The sequence below is a fragment of the Pezoporus wallicus genome, unplaced genomic scaffold, assembly GCF_028554395.1.
Source record: "Pezoporus wallicus isolate ANWC-B61680 ecotype Strahan unplaced genomic scaffold, APGP_CSIRO_Pwel_v1 contig_3365, whole genome shotgun sequence".
NCBI lineage: Eukaryota > Metazoa > Chordata > Aves > Psittaciformes > Psittacidae > Pezoporus > Pezoporus wallicus.
Window position 1 is genome coordinate 2,149,844 of NW_026640883.1, and position 27,790 is coordinate 2,177,633.

The window sequence follows — 27,790 nt, forward strand, 5'->3', positions numbered from 1 at the left end:
TTTGCCAATGCAATGCAGACCACAAGGCAGCTGCAGAGGCAGCGCTGTCAAGCTCTGCTGCAAGTGCACCTCCTTCAACCCCTCCTGCTAACTCAGGCCCATCCTGCTGGCCTCGGCCTCATTAAAACCATGCTGGGAGAGGCACACTCTCATTCAGAGGGTGATTGTTCCCTCCTGCTACCAGACTGCTGAGACTGGCTTCATTACAGGATAATTTTGGAGAACTGTTTCTTTTACAAAAGCAAAACCTGCAGCAGTCCTTTCTCTCTGGGCTGTTCTCGGCCTTGCTGCCCTGAGGTAAGGAAAAGAAACAGACCAAAACACCAGAACCCAACAATGGCTCTTTTATCTAAGGTAGAAAAGGTTCCTGTCCATTCATCCATGGAAAATGGCCAGGAATAGAACCCACTAGCCATGTTACCATGAAGAAAAGGGAAGACTCAATGAAACGGCCTGAAGGCACAGGCCCTGCTGCCTGCTCTGCTACATCCTCCCCAGGGAGGAGAAACATGCAGAGTGTAGGGCTGCTTCTGAACAACAGGACAAGCCATTGAAACTACTACAAGTCCTATCAAGAAGGCACTTTTTTATCACTACAGTTCCCTTCTGATTAAAGAGCTGTGGTTGACTTAAAGATCTCAATCCAGTCCAGATCTTGTGCATGACCCTCCTCCCCACATCAGCACTGAGTCTTACACTGTGCTTGGAGGCTGCTGTCTGCAAGCATACAGGCCCCTGCAATCCCAAGATCCTGTTTCTGATTCCTCCACCCTTTTCTTATCTCCCCTTTCCAAAGGAAATGAAGTATTTGGCCACCACCACCACAGTTTGCATTGCAGGCATCTGAATAAATTAGTCATATTTGCTGCTCACCACCACTGCAGTGTGACTGAGGCACAATAGAAAAATATATTCTTAGCTGCATCAAACCCAGCCAGCACACCAGTGGAGCAGAACCTTACTTTTATACCACATCTTCCAGTTTTCCCTATCCTTTCCCCATCCCCTCTCCCTTACTGCAGAAACCATGGCCCAGGACCGGTTCAGCTGCGGACAAGAAGCTGTACTGGCAAAGTCAGTTGTGTCCAGGAGGCTTCAGAAAGCTGCCCTTTGGACTTGTGCTTAGAGGAACAAGTGCTCTTCCGCTGGCTTTGGTTAAAGGGATTCTTTACGGATCCCATTGGTGTGTGCAAGGGGAATGTGCACTGTGTACTCATTTATCAGTGCAGACATGTTCCTGAGCATCTCATGGAACGTGTCCACTGTCTTCCTGTAAACGTCCCTATGTAGCACAAAGGGACGGAAAAGGTTCAGAGGCTCAGCCCTCTGGAATATGATGGGAAAGCCCAGCTCTGCTGGTACCTTCCCATTGCCAATGAAGAAGTGGTAGAGCTTCTTTTCGTGCAAGCATTTCTCCAGGTATTTCAGCATGTCCTGTAGACGGGCCTCCAGCTTTTCTGGGGCCCAGTCCTGACTGGGACATGCCTGCAGGAGATGCAGCATCACTGTCTTTAGGTGGTAGTTGCTGAGCCCGCTTGGACCTGTGAGACTGCACTGCTTCCCATGGACAAAGGAGAGGATCTGAAGGCAGCTGACATGGCAGGCATTGGCAGGCAGCGCTTTGGAGACGAGCTGGATGAACCTCCTCTCATACACTGCAAAGGTGAGGAACCAGCGAGTGCTGGAGGGGAGCTCGGCTGCCAGGCCACCCCGAGGGAAGTGAGAAATGAAGTACACGTCAGAGTTCTCGTACTGCACCACAGGGGTAAGGTTGAAGGCAATCGATTTCCCTGATCTAAATTTGATCTTCAGGGCTCCTGGCGAGTCCAGGAGGCTGAAAGAAAGGTCAAATTCATACTTGTGAGAGATTCTGTTCCAGGCCTTGGTGACTGCGATCTGGAACCACTTCATGACTTGATCAGCATCCAGATATTGAGTGTTTTTAAAACACAGGAGGTCTTCCATCTCACTGCTAGGCCTTGTAGTATTGGTTTGGCTATGGAGGAGGCACAGCATATCTTCCCCTAGTTTAGTCTTGTCACAGATGCAACCTGTCACATCCTCATCTGCCCTGCATACCTTGATAGTGCCATAACCTTGTTCATCTGGGGGAGAAGAGTCGCTAGAGCACCAGGCCTGGCACCGAAAACAGTATGGCTCGGGGGGAGCAAAAGGCACTATCAGATCACAGACAAAAGGTTTACGCACTCTCCAATTCTCATACATGCTCCCCACACCCATGCAGTCCTCCACTTCCATGTCAGCATCCCGGTTACAAACACTCCTCAAGGCCTCCAGCAGGTCATCTGCAAAGCCTTCCACCATCTCCCGCATCCTGGCCACGTCTCCGGTGGTACCCAGAATGCGCTTCTCATAGAAGCTGGCCAAGACGGCCTTGTCAGGGAAGGACACTCCTTTAAATGCTCTCCCCAGGACAGCCATGTCATCCTCTTCTCCTCCTGTGTCCTGCCAATTCCCTTCCTGGAAATCCTGCCTCCAGAGCTCGATCAGCAGGAAGATGACCATGGAAAGGGCAGTCCACATATCCCATCGGACCTTTTCCTCTTTACTTCCCTCTACTACCTCTGCAGCATTTTCCACAGCCTTCTGTGTGGCTTCCTGGTCTGCAATTTCCTGCTCCAAGCGCAACTGCTCCAGCCGAAGGCTCACCTCCCGCTCCTTCATCTTCTGGATGATTTCTTCCACGTTCTCAGGGACAGTGCCATTCTCTTTAGGGAAGAGGAGCGGCTGGTTGACGATAGCTGTAATCACCACTAGGCACACCCGGAAGATTCCCACGGGCATGGCAGTTCCTTCCCTGGGAGAGAAAGAAAGGTAGATTGACCCACAATTTGGAGTATATGCCCTCAAGAAGAAAAATGAGACACTCCCTTCTTAAATAAAAGCTTTGGCATTCTTTCTAACCCTGAAAAAACTGCTTGAGTCTGGAAGCTCCTAAGCACATGCCTGTTTCTGCAAGTTATCAACCAAGCTTCCCAAGGAGACTTGTCGTAGTTTAAGCCCAGCCAGTAACTCAGAACTGTGCAGCTGCTCACTCACTCCCCCCTTTTACCCTCCTGCTCCTGGAGGGATGGGGAGGAGAACTGAAAGAATATAAATCCCATGGGTTGAGATAAGAACAGTCTAATAACTAAACTATAATGCAAAACTACTACTACTACAATGACATACTACTACTACTACAACATACTGCAGTAATAATGATAAGGGAAATAACGTGGAGAGAGGATATAAAACTAAAAGGGGAAGGAAAAAAAACCCAGTAAACACAAGTGATGTACAATACAATTGCTCACCACCTGCCGGCCAATACCCAGCAATGACCTGCCCCTTCCGAGTATCTCCCCCCAGTTTATATACTGGGCATGATGTGTTGTGGTATGGAATACCTCTTTGGCTAGTTTGGGTCAGGTGTCCTGTCTCTGCTTCCTCCTGGCTTCTTGCGCCCCTCCTCACTGGCAGAGCATGAGAAACTGAAAAGTCCTTGATTGGGGTAAACATTACTTAGTAACAACTAAAATACTGGTGTGTTATCAGTATTGTTCTCAGACTAAAGTCAAAAACACAGCACAGCACCAGCTACTAAGAAGAAAAATAACTGTTACAACTGAACCGAGGACAAGACTTTATCAGCAAAGGTGCGGATGAAAGTGTCCCCTTGCCAAATTAACGCTGAAGAACAGAACTGTGAAGGCTCATGCTACTGTCAACCCACTGTGATGCTGTTGGGGCAGTGTGGGAGGGCATGTCCTTCCTCCTTCCTTTAAAGTTCTCAGGACAGAAAGGGAAAGAAGCAGGCAAGACCTCCCCAGACATTAAAAGGTAGGACCAGAGATGAGCACTGCTTTCCCTCAAGGTAAAGCAAATATTGCAGACATGGCAACAGCACAGTCAGGGCTGGCCTGGCCACCTTCCATGTTATGCATATGTGGGGACCCACACAACCTTCTTGTATAGAAGCAAACTTCACTGCCAGTGCTGGTGATGTGCACCTGGGTGATAACAAGCCTATCTATGGGTTTGTGCTTCTACGCAGGTACTACAGGCAAAGCTCTTCCTGCCTTTCTGCACCACCAGGATCAGGCTGTGGCAAACCTTCTGGGCCCCCAGGATGCCTCATGACCATGGGGAAAGGTCAGAAACAGAAAGACTGCTGAACTGGAAAGGGTTTCCTTTACCCCAGTGGTTTTAAAAGCATTGGGTTGTTTATTAATCTTCAGAAGACACTGGTAAACACCATGGCTTTGATCTAAGCCATCTCTCCCATACACCCCTTTAGCAGCTGTGCTTGCAGCCAAGCTCACTCCTATTTGAAGTGACCTCAGCGTGGCTGTGAGACACATGGTGTTTGCTGCAGACAGCTGTGTGCCAGCAACAGTCCCACGTATCACTCCATGCACAGGCCCTTGGCATGACCAAGACTGCAGTGGTGTTTTGGAGTTGCTTTGTGTGCTTACTGGCTCTGCTGCTTGTACCTCTCACTTCATAAAGTTTTCCATGCCACAGGGATCATGGAGAAAGGATTTAATTCCCTGCTTTCCGGGACATGGTCCCATTGCTGGGATCTGGAACAGAAAGTGCCTAGGTTAAAGCCCGGGCTGTTTCCTCCCAGGTGGCATTTCTGTTTCTGGAGAGCTGGCATCGCCATCAAGTGCCTCCTCAGAACAGGACAATCTGAGGCTGTCACCCACTGCTGACACATGGCAAGTTCACCCTCTTTCTAGGAACATCAGCCCTCAGTCCTAGCACAGGGGAGAGACCAGGAGGACAAGATATTGACAAGTATTTCTTCTTTGACATTTAATGCAGCTGCTTTTTAATGCTTCAGAAGTGTGTTTGAGAGAAGGGCTTCTGTTACAGAAATAAAGTCTATCAATAAAATACCTTATCAATCAGACCAGAAGTTATAATCTCATTCCTAACAAACCAGTTCATCCTGCTGTGGGAATGAGGCTGTTTCACAGAGAGCCAAGAGACGGTGAGGCACCAAGTGCCGAGGGCTATAATTCTCTCCTCCTGCAATAGCTCCTTCCTGGTGTGTTTTGGTTCCACAGCAACCCTGCTGTCCTGGCATCGGGGCAAGATGGAAAACATCTCTGGCAATCACATTTATGTCTCCAAAGGGCATGCAGTAAAGCCAGATCCACCCCAGTGGGCCTTGTTGTCATTACTGCACAACAAACTGCTGGCTTTCATTTGATTTCCTCCATGTAAGCCCTTACTGTACATGGGAACCATACCCTCCGGCATGCAAATAGCTTTGCTTAGAAGAGGGCTGGTATTGGAATAACAAAGGAACAGGATTGAGGTGCATTGTCCAAGCAGCAAGAAAATTCACACAGTGCTCAGGATAACACTATGTGCCCCTCCCTTGTGTAACATTTACTAACTACTCTTTTTCTTAGATCCCATATGCATGCACAGATGAATGCCCTTATGCAGATACTGCTCTGGAGATGGTCTGTAGGCCTTTCTTGTCCTTTTTACATTTATATTAACTCTTTGATTCATCACGCAATGAATGAAAGGTGAATTAGTGCCCAAAGCTGGGCGTTCCAGTTATTCAGTGAGCTCCATGCCTGGCCACATTTTAAAAATAAACTGGTGTCACCATGCATTGCACAGGGCTTTATCAGCCTGCCAGGGCAGGGCAGGAAGCGCTGGTGAGTTCCTTTCCTTAGTGCTACGCTCTTGCAGACCACGTGCTTTCCAAGCTTAAAAATAACATGGCCAGTGGCCAGGTGCCTCCTTTTGAAGTCCTGACCAGGATGCTCTGCCCTGCAAGACCTCTGGCTCTGCAGATGAAGTTTACTGTCACCAGATAATTTCTTGGATGAATTACCTTCCAGTATCTGAAGAGGGCCCATAAGGATGCTGGGGAGGGACTCTTCTTTAGGGACTGTAGTGATAGGACAAGGGGTAATGGGTTTAAACTTAAACAGGGGAAGTTTAGGTTAGATATAAGGAAGAAGTTCTTTACTGTAAGGGTGGTGAGGCACTGGAATGGGTTGCCCAAAGAAGTGGTAAATGGTCCATCCCTGTCGGTGTTCAAGGCCAGGTTGGACAGAGCCTTGGGGGACATTGTCTAGTGTGAGGCATCCCTGCCCATGGCAGGGGGGTTGGAACCAGGTGGTCTTAAGGTCCTTTCAAACCCAAACCATTCTGTGATTCTATGATTAAGGCTGAAAGAAGTCAGCTTCCTTAGGATAATCTGGTACCCTTCAAGACTCTCTCATGTCCAGCTGCCCCTGGGCACACCGCTTCCAGAGGTTACCTACCCCAAAGCTCTGCTGGCAGAAGGGTTAGGCCAGACATCCCCAAGTCCATCACCATCTGGCTCAGCTGAATTCATTCTGGGTCACACTGACAGCCTAGGCTACCCCAGCTGATTTTACAGGAGTAGATCAGGAAGCATGCACCCACCCTCTTCTCCCAGCATCTTCTACAGGCATCAGCCTCTGGAAGAGAGTCAGGATGGAAACTGGAAGTGACAACATCTTCAGGTTGCATGAATTTGCCAGAATTATGTTTTTTTTCAGCCTAAACAGAGGAAGTTCTCTTGGTCAAAACTGCCCTTTTGCTACTGTAGCTATTCACACCAGGAAACCAAACCCTAACCTCAGTTAAGGCTTAAGGGTCATGATGCTCAGTGACCAAAGTCAGCGGAGTCTGGCCATAACAGCAGCAATGGTGGTAAGGGCAGAGCGTTCCCACATCTCATCAAACACAGGTTTACTAATATGGAAAGACTAAATAATACAGGTGAAACCAGTAGCACTGCCTGCTGCAGCAGTCCAGCCCTCCCCATAACAAAGGCCGCTCTTTTCCCTTGCTTTTAACTTCATCCCAAGTAATTTAAGTCTGATAAAAATATTTATGCTTGCTCTGGCTGAGACAGCTTTTGTGTGGGGAAGAGGGAGAGTCCAAATGCTTCCCAGCTGAAGACTAAGAAAAAGAAACATCATTGTTTCATCTACACATCAAATTTAGCAACATTTCAAGTATGGGGTGGGGAGAGAGGGCAGGTATTAATGAGGTTTTATACAGCAAGTTCCCAAAGCGATCTTCAACCTTCTCCAGATTTCTGGCCCTGACAGTTTTTTTTTCTTATTCAAAGTATAGACAATGTCCAGACTTGGTAATAGGCTTAAATCTACTGGAACAGGCTTCCCAAGCGAGTTGTAGATGCCCTAACCCTGGGAGTGTTCAAGGCCAGGTTGGACAGAGCCTTGGGTGACATGGTCTCTGTGAGGTGTCCTTGCCCATGGCAGAAGGTTGGAACTGGATGATCTTAGGGTCCTTTCCAATCCCAACCATTCTGCCATTCTACCTTTTGCAGACCCTCTTGTGGCAGTTCCAGAGCTCCAAAGGCCCCCTGAAGGAGGGAGCTGTGGTCCTCACCACATCACAGGCAGGACCTCTGCAAGCAGTGGAGCCTGCCCGCCCCCTGCTCCCTGGGCATTCCCTGGGTGAGAGTGCAGAGATCCCATCTCTTGTGCTCCCATGGGCACAAAGCAGGGAAAGAAGCAGAGACCAAGGAAAGCTGTGCAGGGAAGGGAGGAGGGCAGGAAGCAAGTGGATATGTGGAGTCTCATTGTCTTGGTGCAAAGCTCTGTCACTGCTCGCTGCCCAGCATGTGATGCTGCTTGTTCAAACCTGTCTCTGGCACCAGAATTAGTTTCCTTCTGAACTTTTCTATAGCAGTCTCTGCTTCAGTGACTTGAGTACTGCACTGATTTTAAGGTTAACAACCACTGTGAAAAGCTCTGAGAACTGAGGGGGCAACCACTTCCCACTCTCCAGCTGGTGAGGGCTCTGAGATAAAAGCAGCTGATGGCTCTGCTGCCTAATTAGAAACAATCAGCGGCTGCATCCTACAGCACTTGGTGTGTTCAAAGGCTTCACCAAGAACACCTGCAGCCCTCCAGCCTCAGCTCCTAGGCAAATTAGGCCTCATTCTTTCAAGCCTAATGCAGCTTTCCTGGCTGGACAATCCCAGTCAGCCCCACAGCAGGTCCTAGATGATGTGGGAAGGCCCAAGAGGGTAAGGGGGAAGATGTTCCTGCTGTCATGCAGTTCAAGTTGGTGCTCTGAAGCCGCATACAGAAGGATGGCAGCTCTCACACTAGCTGATCTGAAAGCCCTTCTTGCACAATTCAGTAATGTTTAGTTTGCCATCTCACCGGGAGCACAGTTATAGGTAGTGTGTTGCAAGGAAAAGGAAGAAGCAAGTGAAGTTCATAGGCACATAAAGCCTTCACACAACCAGGCAGTGGCTTGCCTAAGGTCAAGTGATGGATGGAGAGTACCCTCTGCTTGGGGACTTTGAAAGCTGGCTGATAATCCTCTTGCGTACACATCATAAAGCCTAAGGGATGAGTGTGTCTAGAGAGGTTTGCCCGAGAGCTGCCACTGGAAAAGACTCTTCTCCTTTGCCACATTTGGGCAGCACCAGACATGCCAAAGGCTTGAGAGAAGACAGGTTGGAGTTCTGAAAATGGTCCTTTAGGTGAGATCTGTCTCACCAGCCATGCTCAACCCCTTAGCAGTGGAGCACAGGCAAAGCTGGAGCTCCTCACCAGCACAAATGCTACCCCTTAAGCCAAAAACTGGTGCTGAGCTCTGCAAACCAGCACTTGCTGTGCCTGTATCTCTGCAGTAACTGTCTTCACATCACATGTGCTACCTTGGGCCCTGCACAAATGGCCTTATGGGAAAATCATCTGCAGAGGCTACTGCAAGACAACATCAAATAGCCATCACAATGTTTCTTGACTGTAGTCAGCCCTGAAGATGAACAGTGCTTGTAGTCCATGCTAGTGCAAGCAGATTTATTTAGTGGTGTTTTATGTGGCATGGGGGCAGAGCTTGGCTCTTCCTTCAGTTGTTGCCATCAAGACCTCCTCCTCACCTGGGAGCATCACAGAGCTCATCTGGTTGTCCTTGTGGGCCAACCTGGGACAGCCACTGCCCTGTGCATGTGCTTTCCCCCTTCCCTCCAGCCACCCTGCCATAGGGGACCTCTGCATGAGCTTCTTAGAGATGACAATGCTGAAAGCCATAGTAATGTCCTGTCCCTTCCAGCTAAAATGAGCTCAACTTCTGATGTCCCCAAGCCTTCCTCACACCTTTTTCCAAAGCATCTTCAGACCCTTTTTCCTCCTGCTCAATCTGGCAAAGGAAAAGAAAGCAGTTTGAAACTAGCCTCTGTAGGCTGGTCATGTGCTCTGAGCTCAGATAACCTTTTATCTTCTCTGATAAGACACAGGAGAGTATTTCCCTTTCACTAATGGTCCTTTTCTTTCCTCAAGAGCTCCTCATACAGCGGTATTTTTTCCACTTAAATTTTGAATCATGGGAAGCAAAACATGCTCTGGTTGGTGTTCAGCAATAAACCATAAAGGAGTGAGCTGAAGCTTTGATTCTTAAATTGGAAAAACCCAAGTCAAGCCCCTGAATGCAGTTCAGTAATGCACTGGAACACGCCAAGACATCATTTACGACACACTCGATTGCTTCCTGTGATTCGGCTGACACAAAAGGCACTGAATAGGTGGTTACTACATTGTGCTTTGCTTTGGTAGGCTGCAAGAAAAGAGGCAATTCAAAGAGATGATAGAAACTACAGATGGCTGGGAGCTTGTTTCATTGAAAGCTGCCAAGTTTTTGAAACCAGAACTTTCATGGGAACAAATACGATTTCTGAGACTCTTTCTGGTAAAGGTCCTTGAGTTCTGGAAAGGACTCCACTGCTTGTTTTGACTGGAGAGATTAATAGCCCAAAACAGCCACTAACTTGCACTTGAGACTTGCTTACTGGGCAATGTGAGTCTCAAGCCCAGGGGTTACAGGCCCAGCACAGCTGTACTCCCTTATGACTGAGCTTCTGGGAGCTTCATGATCCTTCCCCTTGCTATAACAGAAAACAAATTGTCTTGTGGCCCTTGAATGTATAGCCTGGAGATGCTTCTGCTGCATTTATGAAGACCTGGTCAAGAAAAAGGTTTGCTGAAAGCCCTTTGTAATATACTGTGTCTTTCTTCAGTTTGCAAATACTGTTGCCACCTCTGCAAGTATTCAGAGGTATGCCTGGCTGCAGCAGAAAGAAATGATGTTCCCTCTTACTAGGGACTGTATGCCCTAAACTGCAATAAACATGCACAATGAAAGAGAAATGGGAATTCCAGAGATGCGTGTCAGTGCTATCGTTCCTGCCAAACACTAAGAAAGATGCAGTTTATTTAGTCAACCCCACACCACACTTTTGTTTCTCCACCATCTACCCATCAATGTTTACAGAGCAACTGAAAGGCCTTTGCTGGCTCAGAATAGATGGTGAAGGCTGTTTTCCATCAGCTGCTACATGTAAAGCCTCAGGAACAGACACATACTGGATGGACGTTCACAGAAAAACATGAAGGTACCACCATAGAAAGCAAAACCCTGGTGAAGATATGAGACTGGTCTCTGCCATTAGTTGCTGGGAGTATGTTATTCATATTTTGCCTCTTTTGCACTGAGGAGAACGAGAAAACATTCAGGTTTATTTTTTCCCTGACATATTTAAAAAACAGAGCACATTTGTATGCTGATCACTTACTTGGGATGCCAGAAACTTATTTGAAGACTCTCCTCCAAATTCAGGAGGGAGTAACAGTAACATAAACCTTGGTCTCCTTCCCGGCCCCTGAGGTTGCTGCCCTCATCATTTGGCTGCTCTCCGTGTTTGACCTGGGTTTCACATGACTTGAGAAATTGGTTTTGGCAGAACTTCACTCAAACCTGTCTTGTTCTTGAGACCATTTTTACTGGAAAAGTATTTTCTGGGGTGGGCAGAGGAGGAGTCCCATTTTGGTGAAGAATTTCAGACCAGAAGTGAGTGAGGTTTCCTCCCACATCAGCACCAAGTTTGTTGGGTCCTGTGGGTTATCCAGCACCCTAGTGTAATGAACGCTGCCAGCACTGCATCTCACAACAAAGAGTTTCCATGTTCCTTGAGTCAGCAAGGTGGAGCTACGGCATCAGGTGGGGCTGGTGAGGTGTTGGACCCTCAGGGGGGCTGTAGGGCCCTTACAGCCAAGGCTAGTACCCACGTACTGAAACACATCCCAGGGTGACTAAAGGTTTATTGCACCAGTCTACCCTTCCCACCCCATGGCATACGCATTAACACATGTGACAGGCAGCAAAGGCTCAGACACTCAGATAAGGATCCTCAGCTGGTTTCTGCCCTGCAGGACAAAGACCCCACTGCTGCAGTGAGAACATGTCCTCAGCCCTGCACAGAGCCATGAAGACCACCACTGCCTGCTCCACCATCAGCTGTGACAGCGCCCAGCAGAGCCCACCCAGAGATCACACAGCATGGGGCAGCCAGGATGGGCTCCTGCTCTTCCCTCTTGAGCACACAGTCAGCTGCAGCACACGCAGCCCTGCCAGGAAAGTCAGGAGCCGCAAAAATGCAATACAGAGCCTGAGCAGCACTAGCTTGTGCTGCTCTTTCATGCCCCACGATTTAAGCTTGCATGCAGGACATTGGTGTGATAAGCTGGGACAGAACAGTGCCAGCCACAGCAGCTGTAACTCATGCTCTGACTTGTCTTTTTGAGCATTAAATTAGTCCTACAAAGTACCAAATTCCAGTTGCTAGCACAATCACAGTTGGTTCAGTACAGACTGGTGGGACTGGGCTCTATCTTTGGCTCTTCATCAAAGCCACCAGTGGAAAGGACCAAGTGCACCAACACAAGGTGCAGAGGCCTGGATGTTGAGACTGGTATCACAACCAGTTGGGTCAGGACTACAAAAGACAGGTACGGCAGAGCAACTGGCTTCCAAAACATGCCTGGAAGCTCCACCCCAGGTCAGCTGCTTGGCCACAGCACAGCAGTTGGACAAGGCTACTTGCCTGATAACTATTGTTTTGCTGTTTGATTGAGAACACGTTAGCCTTTTGTAACATCCGTGGACGTCCTGTCCTGGGCCTGCTACAGTGCCAAGGGGGTCAGTCGCACAGCCTGAGTCGGACATCCTGCCCAACAGGTCTGCTGTGGACTTTCGGAAGCAATATTTTCCTCTCCGGGTCACCAGATCAGGTATTTCCAAGGAAATGGTGATGCTCATCCTGTGTTCAGGACGAGATAGCCCTCCCTTCCCACAGACAGGCGGATTCGGGGTGGATAAGCATGTGAGCAGCACTGACAGTGCTCTGGAGGCAGATGCTATTGTGCAGTCCCAGGTCCAAGTGAGGAGTGATTTTGCCAGCATCTCTCCAAGTAGAGGAATGCTTGACTGGCCCTGGGGAAGACAGGGAGTCTCCAGCATGTCTTCCAGTCATTCACTCCCTTTGCCATCAGGAAGCCGTTTCTCATTAACTCTCCCTTGCTGCAGTTAGGGGTTCAAACTTCCCAGCGACCAGTGTAGGTAAAAGCAGGCCAGATTGCTTTTCTTCTTGCAGTAGCACACAAGATGTTCAGAGGTCCTCCCCTTCTGCCTCAGCTTTCGCTGCACATAGATGCATTTGTAAGTGTTGCCATGAAATCCCATGGGCCCCTACCCCCAAATCCTAGACAGTACAAAGCTTTCTGGCTCAGGAGTTATTTTCTTTCTAGGGCTCTTTTCCAAAACTTGCTATATTTTCAGTTTCATCAGCAAGTGGGGGATTTATCTAGCTATTTCCAAGCCGCTATTATTTCTCAGTGCACTCAGGTATACAGCCATGATTCTGGCCCCCTCTTCTTCCCCCAGAAGCCAGCAGCTACTGTCAAAGACTGCTATACTATCTACTAAATAAACACAAAACCACGTCATGCCCCCAAAGCATTGTTTATCCACTGGAAGGCTGGACCCAAGAAGCGGTGCCCATGGAGACGATGAGACCAAGCTACCAGCATGAGCAGCCTGTTACTCAGCATCCTGCCTGCTGCCTGCATGTGTTATTTTGCTTTCCGGCTGCGCAGGCAACTCCTGTCAGCAAGCAGCACGTGTGCAGTCTGTGCAGTGCCTTGGGTTCCCCCTGCTACAGCCAAGGAGGGGTTTTACAAATTGGAACACAGCGCTGGCTGCGAGGGAGGCAGGAGGGGAAAGGTAGGAAGTGCGCTTGTGGCTCCCACCCACATACCGAGCTGTTGTGGTAGGATCCCGGCCAGGAACAGCTTGGCTTTTTAAGCCAAGTAAATTTTGTCTTTAATTGTCAGGAAAACAATTGGAATAGAGCGAACTTTTTGTTTGTTTGTGGTTTGTTTCTATTTCTATGGGGAGAAAAGACACACACCAAGCAAAAAATAAAAGTGGTCCTACCACCCTTACCAGCTCCCTGCCCCTCAAACCGAACGTGACGGGAGCCCAGGCGATCGCTGGTCCTCCCCTCAGCACAGATGGACACAACCCCTGCTGCCTCACCAGCAGCCCGGTACTGTCAGCCACAACATGCGGAGCGATGTCTCTGCACAGATGCTCTCTGGCCTTCCCAGCGCTCTCACTGGGACCCTCCATGGCTGTGCCCCTCTCAGCCACGCGACCTCCCCCTGCACGTGCAGGCAGCCGCGGCTCGTTGATCCCGCCAGTGACGGGGTGCGCCAGGGATGTCGGTCGGTGGGAAGCGGGGAGGGGCAGCCATGAGGGGAGATTGTGAGTGGAGAGCGTGAGGGGGAGAGCAGGCACGGCCATGAGGGGAGATCATGAGGGGAGAGTAGAGGCAGCCATGAGAGGTGAGATCATCAGACAGGAGCAGGGGTGGCCATGAGGAAAGATCCTGAGGGGAGAGGTGGGGCAGTCATGAGGGGAGATCGTGAGGGGACAGGAGGGGCAGCCATGAAAGAGGAGGGGGGATCGTGAGGGAGAGCAGGGGCAGCCGTGAGGGAAGATCATGAGGGGAGTGGTGGGGTGGTTGTGAGGGGAGACAGTGGGGTGAGAATAGGGACAGCCATGGGCTGCCAGGGGTGGCCATGAAAGGATATCTTGAGGGGAGATTAGGGGTGGCCATGAGGGGTAAGGGTGGCAGTGTGGGCCACTATAAGGGTACAGATCAGGGGTGGCTGTGACTGGAGATTATGAGGGACAGCCACGAGGGGAGATCAGTTTGCCCTCAGTGGCATGGTTGAGTACTGGGCTTGGCAGTGCAGGGGTAACAGTTGGACTCAATGATCTTAAAGGTCTTTTCCAACCTAGCTGATTCTATGAGTCTATGATCTGGCAGTCACCTCAGGGAAAGGTGGTCAGAATACAGAGGGTTCAATTGCCAAGAGGTTTGTTTAAATCTGCCCTCCTTTTCCCTATGGAATTCTCAAGAAGGTGGAGGAAATCACACCAGTGTTGTTAAATCAGGTAGTTGTTACCCTGACTCTCCTCATCCTAAGCTAGGCATATGTCCTGCATTGCTACACATCCAACTTAATAATAATAATAATAATAATAATATTATACACCTGTCAAAATGAATGCTTCGGTATTAAAGTGTTGGTGGAAGCATTAATAGAAAGTTGATTTCCCAGCAGGGATACACCACTGCAGCACATCTAAGAAGAGCGCATGTGGATATCGGCACAGCTCAGACATGACTTGCAGAATGATTATGTTTTACATGTGAAACTATGAAGTCCCGTTTCAGTTATGTAGCAAGGAGCACTTATACATTACAGACAATAGAAAGCACAGCAGTTACCAGACCCTTCCACACTGAGATGCTGAACAAAAACACAGCAAAAAGCTGTCATTGAAGGCTATGAATTAGGTTGATCTGACATCTTCTACTCCATCAGTCTTGACTCAGTGACAAAGTCAAGCTCCTATATCAGGAGACCTGCAGGCCTAAGTATCAGCCTTGAGAAGAGAAGCTCCATGGAGACTTCATAGCAGCCTTCCAGTATCAGAAGAGAGCCTACAAGGATGCTGGAGAGGGACTCTTCATTAGGGACTGTAGTGATAGGACAAGGGGTAATGGGTTAAAACTTAAACAGGGGAAGTTCAGGTTAGGTATAAGGAAGAAGTTCTTTACTGTGAGGGTGGTGAGGCACTGGAATGGGTTGCCCAAGGAAGTTGTGGATGCTCCATCCATGGCAGTGTTCAGTGCCAGGTTGGACAGATCCCGGGGCAACATGGTCTAGAGTGAGACATCTCTGCCCATGGCACGGGGGTTGGAACTAGATGACCTTAAGGTCCTTTCAAACCCAAACCATTCTATGATTCTGTCTGCTTAAACAGGGCTCAAAAACACTGGATGGGACTGGAGGCTTGTGTGATATTGCACTATTGTTTTGCTAACTAGTTACAGCTGTTGTATTCAAACATTTGTGAGGAACAGTATTTAAAGCTGGCTATGGTAGCCAAAACATCACCACAGAAATGAAAAACAGTTCTTTATCCCATTGCCTGAAATCCCAGCTTTTTTTATAAAACACAATATAGTTCCCTAAATAAATAAAAAAAAAAACAACAAACCCCAACACCCCAAAACAGACTGTGAAAGCCCCTGCAGCGATGTGTAGAGGGTGTGGAAGGAGGAGAGAGCAAGAAAGAGCAGTGGTGCTGCAATGCCCTGTTTCCCTGACTCTCAATAGGATGACTCCCTGATCTATGCAGAAGCACTGTGCACTGCATACCACTATCTGCAGGAAGAATCAGGCCCTCTAACTCCATTACCTGGTGGCTCTAGAAAAGAACAGAAGTAACAAGGAAGCAATAAGCCCAGTCTTGGCTCGCTACTCATAAACCTAGGAACTGCCAAGACACACGCACGCTCACAAATATGTTGGCTGCTGAACTGCTGGCTAACTCTGCTGCTCAAAATGACGTTGAATGAATAAAAATTAGAAGAAAAAAGTGAAGCCATACAAGAAAACAAACTGCCCGCTTCCGTACAATATTTCTATGAAGCTCATCCTTTCAGTGACCTGTGGCCACCAACCCAGAGCCATTTTCTTCCAAAGGAATGACTCCAGAAACCAGCCTATTGCCACATGCACGCATATTTAATAATTCTCATGTGCTCTTTGCTCAGTCCCCTCAGTTTAGCAGCAAAAGAAAACATCTTTAACCTTTTCTTTCCCTGAAGAGTTTCTAAACTGAATGCTGGGAAGAAAAACTCTGAAAAGACTCCATGGGATAAGGGCAATGTAACATGCACTGCTGTAGCAAAAGTACCAAACACACATGTTAAGGCTGAGAAGCCACATGTTTTTCATTTGGAATGTGTGGGGTGAACACATACGCCTGCCTCCTTTATAACATCAGCACAACAAAGGAAGGCTTTGTTTGAAAGCCAAGGGACAGCCTCTCTGCACACTTAAAGGCTAAGTTATAACGTAATGGGAACTGTGAGTCATAGCTATGGGGCCCCTACTCATAGCACAAAAATCCCCTCCACTGCATCAGGAAAGGAGCTTAGCGAGGAGCAAAGACAGCTTCCAACTCCACATGGGAGACTGAAGTGTCCAGGACTAGCAGCAAATACAAGGCTGAGCTAAGAGCATGTGTTGTGGATGACTTAGGATGTTGACATTTCTTCCTGCAACTTCAGTTGACATTTCTTCCTGTTACTCCTTCAGAGCTTGAGATCACAACCCTGCATGCATTCCAAGTGCATGAAGCAGCTCAAGAGGATGTTCATCAGCCAAGCACCTTCAGACTGCCTTTTGACTTTGGCTGCATAAGAGAGTGGCCATAATACTTAGACTGAGCATAGCCAGCTCGCTAAGTAGGACTGCAGTAAAGCTCTATGTCCTTAAGTCACTTAGTAAGCCAGATAATTTATGTCACTGTGTTACAGTAGGGGAGGCTCAGCTGATGGGATTCTAGCTACCCAAAAGACAGCCACCCATCTCATCCTTGCCCCTACTAGCCTAGGAGAAAAAGATAAGGGTCTTCAATTAAAATGAGTTGTTGCAATCTAGAGTGCAGAAGTGGTTGTGCTGCAGAAAATCCAACCTTCGCAAGATATTTGGTTGCTAAATCTCCAGAGGCCTTTAGAAATCAAACGCTCATCTGAAACTAGTGGCAGTTAGGTACCTGAACATCCAGGAGGAAACAGCTTAGGATCTAAGCATTTTGGGTTCAGGTACATAACCACAAGTCCCTCTGGGAAGCACTAGACTGTGAACATCAAGTCTCACAGTTTAAGCTTGAGAATGTCTCCTTAGCTCCGTCGCTGATACATATTAATATTCTACAAATATTATTTAAAAGACTCTTAAAAAATAGGGTAAAAAGAGATCTCTAAAAGCAATACAGTCTCCCCCTTCTGCCTCTGTGCATGGCCTACACTGTGCCCGGGTGGTTTCTGGCAAGTCTTTGCCTACTTCTGAAAAGCTTCCAGCAAATCTCCATTTCTGCTTCCCAAGGCAGTCTAGACTACTGCTTAACTACCTCTACCTGTAGGAAAGTCTCTTTCTCACCGCATGAGCTTTCTCCAAAACAAGCTGTAAGCCCTGCTGGGATTCTGGCCCATGCAGGCAGTATCTTGTCCTAGGGAGCTACTTCCCTCCCTGCAGGCAGCATGGGAACCATTTGCTCCCACTCCTCATCAAGTGCTCCCTGAGCATCACTGAATCTTCTGCAATTAGGAAGAACTGAAAGCAAGGCACCCTGAAGCTGATTTTCATCACTTCCATTTGAGTTTGGCCACAAACTCTATTTTTATAACTGACGGCACCCACCATCCCTTGAGGCAACATGGAGGAAGATGCAGTTGGTTGCGCAGGTGGCTCAGCTGACACCCTGTAGCTAATGTTCTGCCCAAGCAGAAAAGTGACCTGTTCTACGTGCTCTTCCTCCTGGTTTTGAAAGTGAAGGAACAGTATGTTTTCCTTTGCCAGGCAACTGAAATAACCATATGAATTGGAGACTCTGCCTAACAGGGCTTAAATTCTGCAACAGTTGGCCCCAATGGTCCTCATCGTTGCCAACACCATGCTTGTTTTTTCCAAGCCACATGTACAGCCATAGGGTGCATCAGGTATTTTCCCTATAAATGCTGAAAAAGCACCTCTGCCTTGAGGCAAATATCACTGATATAAATGATGTACTAGATTAGCCAGAAAAACCTGCCTCTGGAAGAGGGTAGTAATGAAAGACAGTGAGGGGAAAGGAAAAAGAGAAAGAGATTAATTTACACACAGGAGGATGCCAATGGGCCAGCTCTCACAGCTTTGATCAGAGCTGGCTGGAGCAGCATGCCAGGGAATGCTGAACTGAGCTTTGCTAGAGCAGAGCAGGCGTTTGAACTGGCTGGGATGGGAAGAACGGGATAGACATCACCCAACACAGCACAGATCCAGAGTAAGTGAGAAAGAGAAAAAAAATCACATGGAGTAAATGAAGTAACAGGTACCCAGAGCTGCAGCAGGACATTGTGGCTGCCAGGACTGCTGCTCTGGCTGCTCCAGTTCCTGTTCCCACCACTGCTGCTCACAGAGCCTCCTGCCACATGCTCGCAAAGCAGCACTGCCCCATGTCTGGGTTTCACCCAGCAGTTCTGCTTTCAGTGGGGTTTTAGGGGTTTTCATACAAACATCAAAACTCTACACATTGCTGGCTTGTTAAGAGCTGCTATTTCCCTTTGACCTGGCTGCCTCTGCTTATCTTCAGGAGGCTCTCCAGATACCTCCAGGCCTTTGCTCCCCCACTAACACCTGAATGAGGGGGGAACTAGAATTCTTCCAACTGGGTAAGGTACCCCTGGCAAGTTCTCCTGCATAGCAGCAAATGCAGCAGTAGCTGTTATCAGCAAAGCTTGGACCTGTTGGCTCCCTTCTGCCATCCCTCTCTATGACTAGATGCCAACTGTTCTAACCAGTCAGATAAAAGTGATTTTAAACTGAATGCCAAAAGAGAGGCTTTTAGCACTGATCTAAACAGAAGCCATTTCCAAGTTAAACGGTCACAATATTGCTACTTTTGCTTTGCATGCTGTGTGGCCCTTGCTGCTGGGAACATCTACTACAATATGAGCCACACCACTTTCCTTCTGGCATTTCTGCTGCAAGGCTCAAGATCTCCTAGTGAGAGCCCATCATTTTAAAATCACACCAAATCTGGAAGGAAGAATGACCCCCAGGCACTTACCTGCTACACGAATTTGCAGGTGCTCATTAAACTTCACATTACTACTATCACCGTGATGCAGAGAAGACTAGATTCAGTCACCCACCACTGAGACACAGCCAGGAAGTCTGCAAAACACACAGAGTTTGTTTGAGGAGGAAGTTCCTGCAGAAGATGAGTATATAATGCAGTTATCTAAATTAGGGACTGATAAAAGATCACTCCCTTACCTAATAAAATGATCATAAAAGTTCAAGAGGCCAGAAATAATCAGCTTTGAAGCGATCAGGGTAGAGTTAAACCACTGCTTCTCCTATGGGAAAGCCTGCAAATCACACCATGGGTCTGTCAGCGTTGCAGACATACCAGCAAGCAAAGACCTCCCTCTTCTCACTCCATCCTCACCCACCAGCACCCTCCTTTTAAAATGGATTAGGGTCAAATTAGCAGCTGCATAAATGCTAGGGCTGAGACAATTTTGTCTGGGATTGGTTTGTCTCAGAAAAGGCAAGTAGCTGCTGTAAGCAGCTTGCGAGGTAGAAATACTTGCTGGGGGAGCTGGGTTTAGAAAGCTAACATGAGAAACAAAAAGCACAGGAGAAGAGGCAGGAAGTCTGAGAGCATGCAGGAAGACGTGAAACACATAACCACAGAAGATAAACTACCATATTTCAGCAGATATAAGTTAAGCAATTTTAGATGAAACAGGAAACAAAGTTCTCCAGCCAGGAGAGGACAGGCCCAACAAGGTGGTTGCAGGCAGTCAGGACATTACCCAGCTGCACGCAAATGGGCAGGGTAGCAGGGATCTGCTGCCCTCATTACCAAACTCTATCACCACTTCAAACCCCCTGGCTGCCTTAATCCAAAGCTTGATGAAATCCTGAATAGTGTGGGCTGAGCCAGGTCCTTTAAGGGTTTAGTTTAAGGTGGATGTGTACTTGCTGTCCTGAACCCCTCACTTCGGCAGCCTTTGGGGAGGGATGGATCAGCTCTTTCCTCCCACATACCTGCTCCACCAGACCTCATGGATAGTTTCACTTCTCTGTTTCTGTCTTCAACTGCGAGGCCAAATGGGCTGTGCCCTGACCTCCCTGCACTTTGCAGGCTGCAGGGCTCCTTGTGCCTCTGCTCAACCAGTGCTGTGATGTTACCAGCAGCAGCACAGACTGCCAAGCATGGGAGCAAGAGACCCCAGTTCCAAAAGGGCTGGATCTGCACTGCTATATCCCGGTGGATGTTTGCCAGCCTTCAGAGCCTACAGTGCCCGGTCTCATGATGGCTCGGGACCAGTTACATATAGCATGCACTTCTGCTTGCAGGAAAGGAGCTATGAATTTGATCTGCTGCTGCAGGAGTTATGTACTCACACTTGTTAGAATGATATTTAAATCTCCAAAGAGAAAGTCTGGGTATAGATGTTGGAGAGACCTTGACTGAACCTTAGGGAATGGTCTTTCTTAGCAGTGGGTGCATCTGTGCATCTGTGCTGCAACCTCATATACTGGCACAAACCTCCTCTCACTCCCTCAGAAGCAGCCCAAGCAACACAGCACAGTATTTGTTGTGGGTCAGCCCTACATGAGACCCTCCTCTCCACGCCAGAAATCAAACCCACCCCTGCTCCAGTGATACTCAGCTGCTAGTCTGGTTTTTAGGTTGTGATAATAAGACCCATTTGTTTTGCTGAATTGCCGGACAAAGTTGGCTCGATGTGGAAATCTAAACAAGCTTAAGAAAGAGCCCTGTTGCAGCTGCACCCCTGGCCAGATCCATCCCTAAAGCTGCTTGAGACCTGGCTACCTGCCTCCCTTCCTATTACCCATGCCAAGGGTGAACGGGCAGGTTCTGCTTACACAGCTGAGCCCATGTCCCTGCAAAACCTGGAATTCATGGTTGGGCACACAAGGATGCACACACCCTGGCCACTTTCCCTCCCGCCTGAAAACCAGAGTCTTTACCTCTCTCCACTACCTAGCAATTACATTTGCTGATGGAAAGTATGCTGTCTGGCAGCAAACCTGCTTTTCCTCACTATAAATGGATTATAATCACACTTGGGAGAGAAAAAGCTGGCCCACCCAACAGCCCATTCTAAAGGGGATCTGAGGGAACAAGCCAGGAGCTTTTTTTCAGCTCCCTTCTTCATTGCACCATTGCTATGGATTGCAATTGCCGAGCAGAATGTGCAGGACAGGACAGTCTTGCAGACTCTTCATGGAGTTTATATACTTCACCAGTGCTCCCCAGGACAACTGCTTCTTAATGTTCACCGTGTGAGTATAGGATGAGTTTAGCTTAGATTTTGCCAGGACAGTTGTTTTGCAGATGTGTCAGTAGAAAACAATACAACTGGAAAAATAAACCACCCACCCCTTTTGTTGTGTACCCACTGCACTCAGGAAACTAATCTAAGCTATCAGGCACGGAATAGGGGAGAAGCACCCCACAATACAACTCATTAAGCATATTTCATGATATCACACCATCTGCTTTAATTTACTTGCAGGCAAGCTCCAAGATAGTAGATAAACAGTCAGCAGGTAGACAGCTGGACAGTTGTAAAAGCCAGCCTAAAGCTGGCCTCTTGAAAACCATGGGTTTTGCTTAAAAAACAAACTCAGAAATTAGTTGGATCAGCTCATGGAACACCAACGTTAAGTTTCTGTGGGTCAGATTCCCTTCCCCTGTTACTCATCACCACGTAAGGAGGATCACAAGCACTGGCATCCCTCTGAGAACGTTGTGCAGCACAGGCACATGGAAGCCCTTATTGCCATGGAGAGAACCAACAGAAAACAAAAGGAGAGCAGAACATGCAGCTTTGGTGGCCCTAGTCATCAGACATCCCAAAACAATCACTAAGGAAAACCAAATTCCCCCACTCCCGAACCAGGGCTATTTAGTCTAACTTGTAGGGGAAAAAAAAAATGAAACCAAACCAAAACAGAAGAAGCTGTTCTTAGTATACTGTGATGCTTCAAGCAACAGAAAGAGGAAGGCAGTTAGGTGGGGAGGGGCCACAGGCTGAGCTCTTGATAAACAGGTACAATATCTTAGGTATGCACAGATAATTTCTTCCTTGCAGATGCGCTTGTGCAAACACAGATCACTTCATTCTGCACACCAAAGTCGTGCAAAAGATGAAGTGTCACCTAGCAGCCGGGAGCCAAGCAGCCCTCAGGGCTGATCCCAGTACTGACATTGGCTCTCCAATCTTTGGCAAATCAACTCATCTCTTTCACATCTATGGCAATCTTACTTAATATGTACATTTCCCATGTGGGAACAGCGTGAAGCATCTATTGTGCTGAAAACAAGGCTGAAGGGAAGGCTTTAAGTTTCCATTCCTAATTTCCATGCTCCATTTCCTGTACATTAACGAAAAAAATGGTTTTAAAAGCAGATGCCTGTGAAGGTAGGCAGAATCATTTTAGTCAGAGCTGCAGAAGAGCATTATCATCACCAAACTGAACTCAAAAACCTCACAAAACAAGCCATACTACACTATAGATGCTCTCTTGTCCAAGCGATGTTTGCCTGGCAGCTCAAGCCTTGCCTGGTAGCTCACACCAAACACATGCCTGAAGGAGATGCACTGGGTATAGTTTAGGTCTATAGCACTCATTAAAAATCCATGTTAACAGTAACAATTGCTTAGAGATGCTGCTGGTGCTCATCTTGCCTGACCACATAACACGCCAACAGCAACAAACCCTGTTTTCCTGATGGATTTTAATTTGGCAGTTCCCAAGAGACCTGCTTCAGTGGGAGATTGCCAAGTGAAGATGCAGAGGCTCTGGTTCTGTGTGTCAGTTTTACAGTCCATGACTTCCAGTACCCCATACTCCAATTTGAGCTACAAACATGTACTGGCCATCTTCACAAAGATGCCCACACACATGAACAGCACCTCTACTAAAACCATCGCTCCGTCTCTGTACTCATACGCTGTATCTCAGAAGAAAGGCAAAGAAATTTTGTGCCAAGCCCAAAACACACACAGGTGAAGGCACAGGGAAGCTCCACGATGCGTTCTGCATGGGCTGTACATCCCTGGGATCACCACTGAACGAAGGACACCACGAGCTGTCCTCACCATCATAGAGGCGGCTGCGGGGTCTTTTCTTAGCACGGCTCAGTCCCGCAGAGGCTCCCCATGGGCTCCAGCTCCTCTGAGGGGCTGCGGCCAGTCCTCCCGCAGCTCACAGTGCCCCTGAGAGCCGTATCCTTCTGCCCGGACCCGGAGGAAAGCCGGCAGCGCTGTTCAAACTCCGGCGGGAGCAGGCGTCTGCCCCGGGGACTGACCCGTCCCGCTGCCCCAACACCCGCCGAGACGCGTCACTTGCTCAAGGACCGCACGCAAAACGCAAAAGTTACTCCGGGACGAGAACCCGGGGCCAGTCGCGCCAACGCGACCTGTTGCAAGCGGACGCCGTACCCGACGCCCCGCGGCTTTTCTCTCTGAAACCGCCGCAGCAGACACTGCCAGAGCCCTCCCTTTGTGTGCCCGGGATCCCTCCAGCCCCGAACGAGACTTACTGGGCCCCGCCGGGGTGCCGTAATCTGCGGAGCTCGGCGCAGAGCGGCGGCGTCGGGGCGTCCCGCGGAGGCTCCGCTCGGCTCCGTGCCGAGCCCGCCCAGCCTGGCCGGAGCGGGTTCCCTTTCCTCTTGGGTGGTTTCTCTCCTCCTTCAAACCACCCGAGCCAGCCCTAGCACCCGATCCATTCCCTGGGAGGCTGCAGTTCGCTGCCCCACGTCCCTCCTGTCTCCCTCATTAGCTTCCCAGATGGTTTTGTACTGAGGGCACGGGGGATGGAGAGGAAATGCGCTCATTTTGCCTGTCGGATGTATTCTGACCTCCTGGTGGTCGTGCCTGAGAGTCAGGAAAGCAGCTAAAACACGTAACCTCGTTCGTTGTTCCTATCAAAGCAAGATCCGAGGGATGCTGAGCTCAAAGTTGGCACAAGCAGAAACTTGTGAAGCTGGCTATCAGCCTTCCGAGGCAGAGAAGTGGTAGAACTTTCCGGGGGGGAAGGGGGGGGGGGGGGCTGAGGCACGAGAGGGTTAACTTACCAATGACAAAGGCCATGGTTAGGGATTTTAAGAAGTGTTTTCCAGCACTGCCTTCATTCTTCAGTTAAAGGGCATCTTACAGATCTAGAGAGAAATTCGTTTGCTCAGCAACTGTTACTTCCCCCAAGAAGTTTGAGGGCACTAGGTTTGAGCAACAGCATAGTAACCTCTATCTAGCAGGTCTTATGGGAGATGATTCTCTCCCTCTACTCTGCCCTTATGAGACCCTACCTGCAGTCCTGTCTCCAGCTCGGGGGGCTCCAACACAAGAAAGATGTGGACCTGTTGGAGAGAGTCCAGAGGAAGGCTGCAAAAATGCTCAGAGGGCTGGAGCACCTCTCGTGTGAAGACAGGCTGAGAGGGTTCGGGTTGTTCAGCCTGGAGAAGACTTCAGGGAAACCTTGGAGCAGCCTTCCAGTACCTAAAGGGAGCCTACAAGCAATCTGGAGAGGGATGCTTTATAAGAGCAACAGTGATAGGACAAGGTGGAATGGCTTTAAACTGAAAGAGGGTAGATTTAGATGAGGTATTAGGAAGAAGTTTTTTACTGTGAGGGTGGTAAGTCCCTGGCAGAAGTTGCCCAGGGAAGCTCTGGCTGCCCCACCTCTGGCAGTGTTCAAGGCCAGGTTGGACAGGGCTTGGAGCAACCTGGTCTGGTGGAAGGTGTCCCTGCCTGTGGCAGGAAGCTGGAATTCGATGATCGTTAAAGTCCCTTCCAACCCAAACCATTCTGTGATTCTATGATCCATTTTAGGGGACCTACAGATCCCTTTATTTCAACCTTCCTCTTTACAGCATTGCAACAACTGTCTTATATTACCACTGGTATGGCATGTTGCATGTTCTCCACACTTGTGCTTTGATTTTATTTTTGTTAAGCTCAGGTGGTGGACATGTGCTGAGGTGAGAGACAATCTGTGTGTCAGATTGCACTAACGATCTGCAGTATGGAGAAGGCACCAGGTAAATGCAATAGTGCAGCTATGCATCGGAGCCACCTTGCTGCTAAGTAATAACTGGGACTGTTAAGTCGGACCGTTCTTTGAATTTCTTGAAGTCCTTATTGAATTAGTAACAGTTTTAATGTTATTCAAAGGGTTTGTGTTTGTAAATGTGTGCATATGGGTATTACTTCCTTAGTGTCTGAATCAAGTTTACTCAGGTTTATTTGCAACCTGGGTGTTGTTAGTACATTCCTTTCTCATTATGCCATAATCTATGAAAATCATCTCTAGCAAGAGCTGGAATTTCCCTGCTTCTGTGCTGCAGGACTCAGCCTGTCTTTGTGCATTATTTATTTCCTCTGGGAACTTAACAGCAGCAGGAGGAGAGAACACAGCTCCTTCTCCAAGATCACAGCTATTCATCACCTAAGCCGAAGGAAAATATCTATTAAATATCAGCTGCATAATGCCTGACAAGGTAGTAATTACTGATTCTGGCCTTGTATATATATATATATATATATATGTACACACACACACACACACGCATTGAACAAAACAAATCACTATAGGTTACAGTGACTATAATTTACATTCATCTGCAAAATTTCTGTGGGATATAGGGATAAGGCCTGAACATTTTTCAAAGAAAGCCTCGCATCCCAACAGATTATATTGCAAATCCACCATCCCATTCAGGATCTACTTTCTGTGCAACCTAAGATGGTATAAAATTATGATAACAATACGATACATGTAAATGGAAAAGTCAAACCAAGACACATTCAATTTGATTTGTATTAGGTTTTTTGATGCAGTTCAGCAGTTTGAAAGAGGAGGGAAAGCTAGAAGCACATATCCTGACAGCTCCAGCACATGATTCATTGTTTGAGTATTGCTGCACTGCAGAAGGCTTAAGATCATTATCTTGCTAAAGGTAGTAATTTATTTGATAATGAGCCAGGCTCCGCTAGCCTTACTCAGATGTTGGCCAGGACCTGAAGCTGTGACCAGTGGAGTAACAGTACCACAGTTCCTCTCACGCTGGGACATAATCTGTGGCTCTGTGATGTGACTGCTACTGCAGCAGAAAGGAGATATAATAATAATATTATTTCTAAAATGGACTCTAAGATTCCATCAGCAGGAGCAGGACAAGATCAAGATTTGTCCTGAGTGTTAAATTCTAGGCATCTTTCTCAGCTGTTTTCAGACATGTTAGAAGATAGAGGAATTATTTTATTCTTTCCACTAGTATTTCTAAGCCATTACAAAACTAGCAATATTCATTTAACTATAACAAGCAGTAAATAAAAAGGTCATCTTGCAAGCTCTACAAAGAGGGAATAGGGATACAATAGAGAGGCCATGGGTAGGCAGCAGTGAAACAGGTTTTAGTACAGCTTCCAGCTGTCCCCTTCACAGAAGATGGCTGCCAACCTGGAGCACAGAGAGGGATCACATTAACATTTAACACAGAGAAAGCAGGAATGATAATCTTGCTGGAGTCAGGCCTTGCTGGGGCCTTTTAGACAACAAGTGTTTGTGTAAGCCTAAGGGAGACTGCAGCAGGACAGTTTTCTAGCAGGTACACCTCAGTGTGATCCAGCACAGCAGGAATATGAGCAGACCAAAGAGAGAAGGGAGCAGGGGACTCCTCTCTACCCATGAATATTTCACACCTCATAGTTACCGTGCAAGGAATCGTGCAGGGAGATGGAGTTACCTCCTCACAGCTCACATATGGTGTCTCCATCTACCCCGTTACACCTGACCTTATGAATATCTTAAATCTCTGTGATTTCTATAGCCTTCCTCGGGTATTAAGATTTTTTTTTAACAGCCTCTTCCTCCCAGAGGACTCAAGTGTTGAGTAGTGAAAGATGCCAGAAAAATTTTCAGCTAGGGAAGATTTGGTGGTTGAGAATTAAAAGGGTGAAAAATAACAGGGAAACAGGAATCAGAGATTAGGGCCTGGATTCTGCTGCTGAAACTGAAAGGCTGTTGGAAAGCACGGGGGGAAGTTGTTTCTGCTAATGAACACGTGTCATAAGACATATTTTAAGCTCATTTTCAAATGTACCCGAATGTTCATGATTGGGAAGACAGCCATGGATCAGAACTGGTAAGCAGGTAATGGAAGTCATCCACCGAAGATCCTAGTGCTGTACAGCACCAAGTGTGTTCGTGTTACCTTGTAGGCTTTCCTTCATAACCTTTCTAAGGAGTAATAATGCTGGGCAACCAGGATGGGAGGAGGTCACTTCTAGCAGACTATGCCTCCAAATACATAGGAGGAAGAGTTTCCCCCCTCACCCCCCTGTCACTCTCCAAAGCTGTAGGTCAGATGAGTAGCATAAACCATAATGCTACTGGTGGTAAGAGCCCGCAGTGGGCAGTAATGGTGATGGGGATCCACAGAGTGTTGCTTTTCCTCCAGTCTTGAGAATGCCTGTGTTTGGCTGGGAGAAGGATAAAAGGGAGAAATTTTCTAACAAGCATGGCAAGCCATTGTAATCCTTTTTGCAGAACTGGGAGGAAAAACTGACAGAAAACTTCGGCAGTTTCAAGCCATGTGGGGAATGATAAGTCCAGTTTAGTTCCAGGATTACTGACTTAATTTTAGTTGCTTTCCGTATTTGTCATCTATTTTATTTTTTATGTAGAGCATGTAATTGTACATTATACGCAAACTGCTTGTCAACTTTAGC

The 27,790-nt window shown here is 47.9% G+C and overlaps 1 protein-coding gene across 4 annotated transcripts; it reads right to left on the reverse strand.

The window, feature by feature from the left end:
- Positions 1–861: 861 nt before the first annotated feature.
- Positions 862–23,423, reverse strand: ITPRIP (inositol 1,4,5-trisphosphate receptor interacting protein). Of its 4 annotated transcripts, XM_057420994.1 has the most exons (4): positions 23,159–23,423; positions 19,290–19,478; positions 19,077–19,187; positions 862–2,813 (listed from the first exon to the last, which is right to left on the reverse strand). In XM_057420994.1, the coding sequence occupies exon 4, from the start codon at positions 2,803–2,805 to the stop codon at positions 1,156–1,158; it is 1,650 nt and encodes a 549-aa protein (XP_057276977.1). In that variant the 5' UTR covers positions 2,806–2,813; positions 19,077–19,187; positions 19,290–19,478; positions 23,159–23,423; the 3' UTR covers positions 862–1,155. The 4 variants fall into 4 exon arrangements, with proteins under 4 accessions (XP_057276977.1, XP_057276978.1, XP_057276979.1 ...); XM_057420995.1 differs by lacking the exon at positions 19,290–19,478; XM_057420996.1 differs by lacking the exon at positions 23,159–23,423 and having other exon boundaries at positions 862–2,818; positions 19,081–19,187; positions 19,290–19,934.
- Between the last annotated feature and the right edge of the window lie 4,367 nt (positions 23,424–27,790).

What these genes read in the sequence shown, in the direction of transcription:
- ITPRIP (XM_057420995.1), bottom strand. Translation starts at nt 2,805, where the DNA reads ATGCCCGTGGGAATCTTCCGGGTGTGCCTAGTGGTGATTACAGCTATC.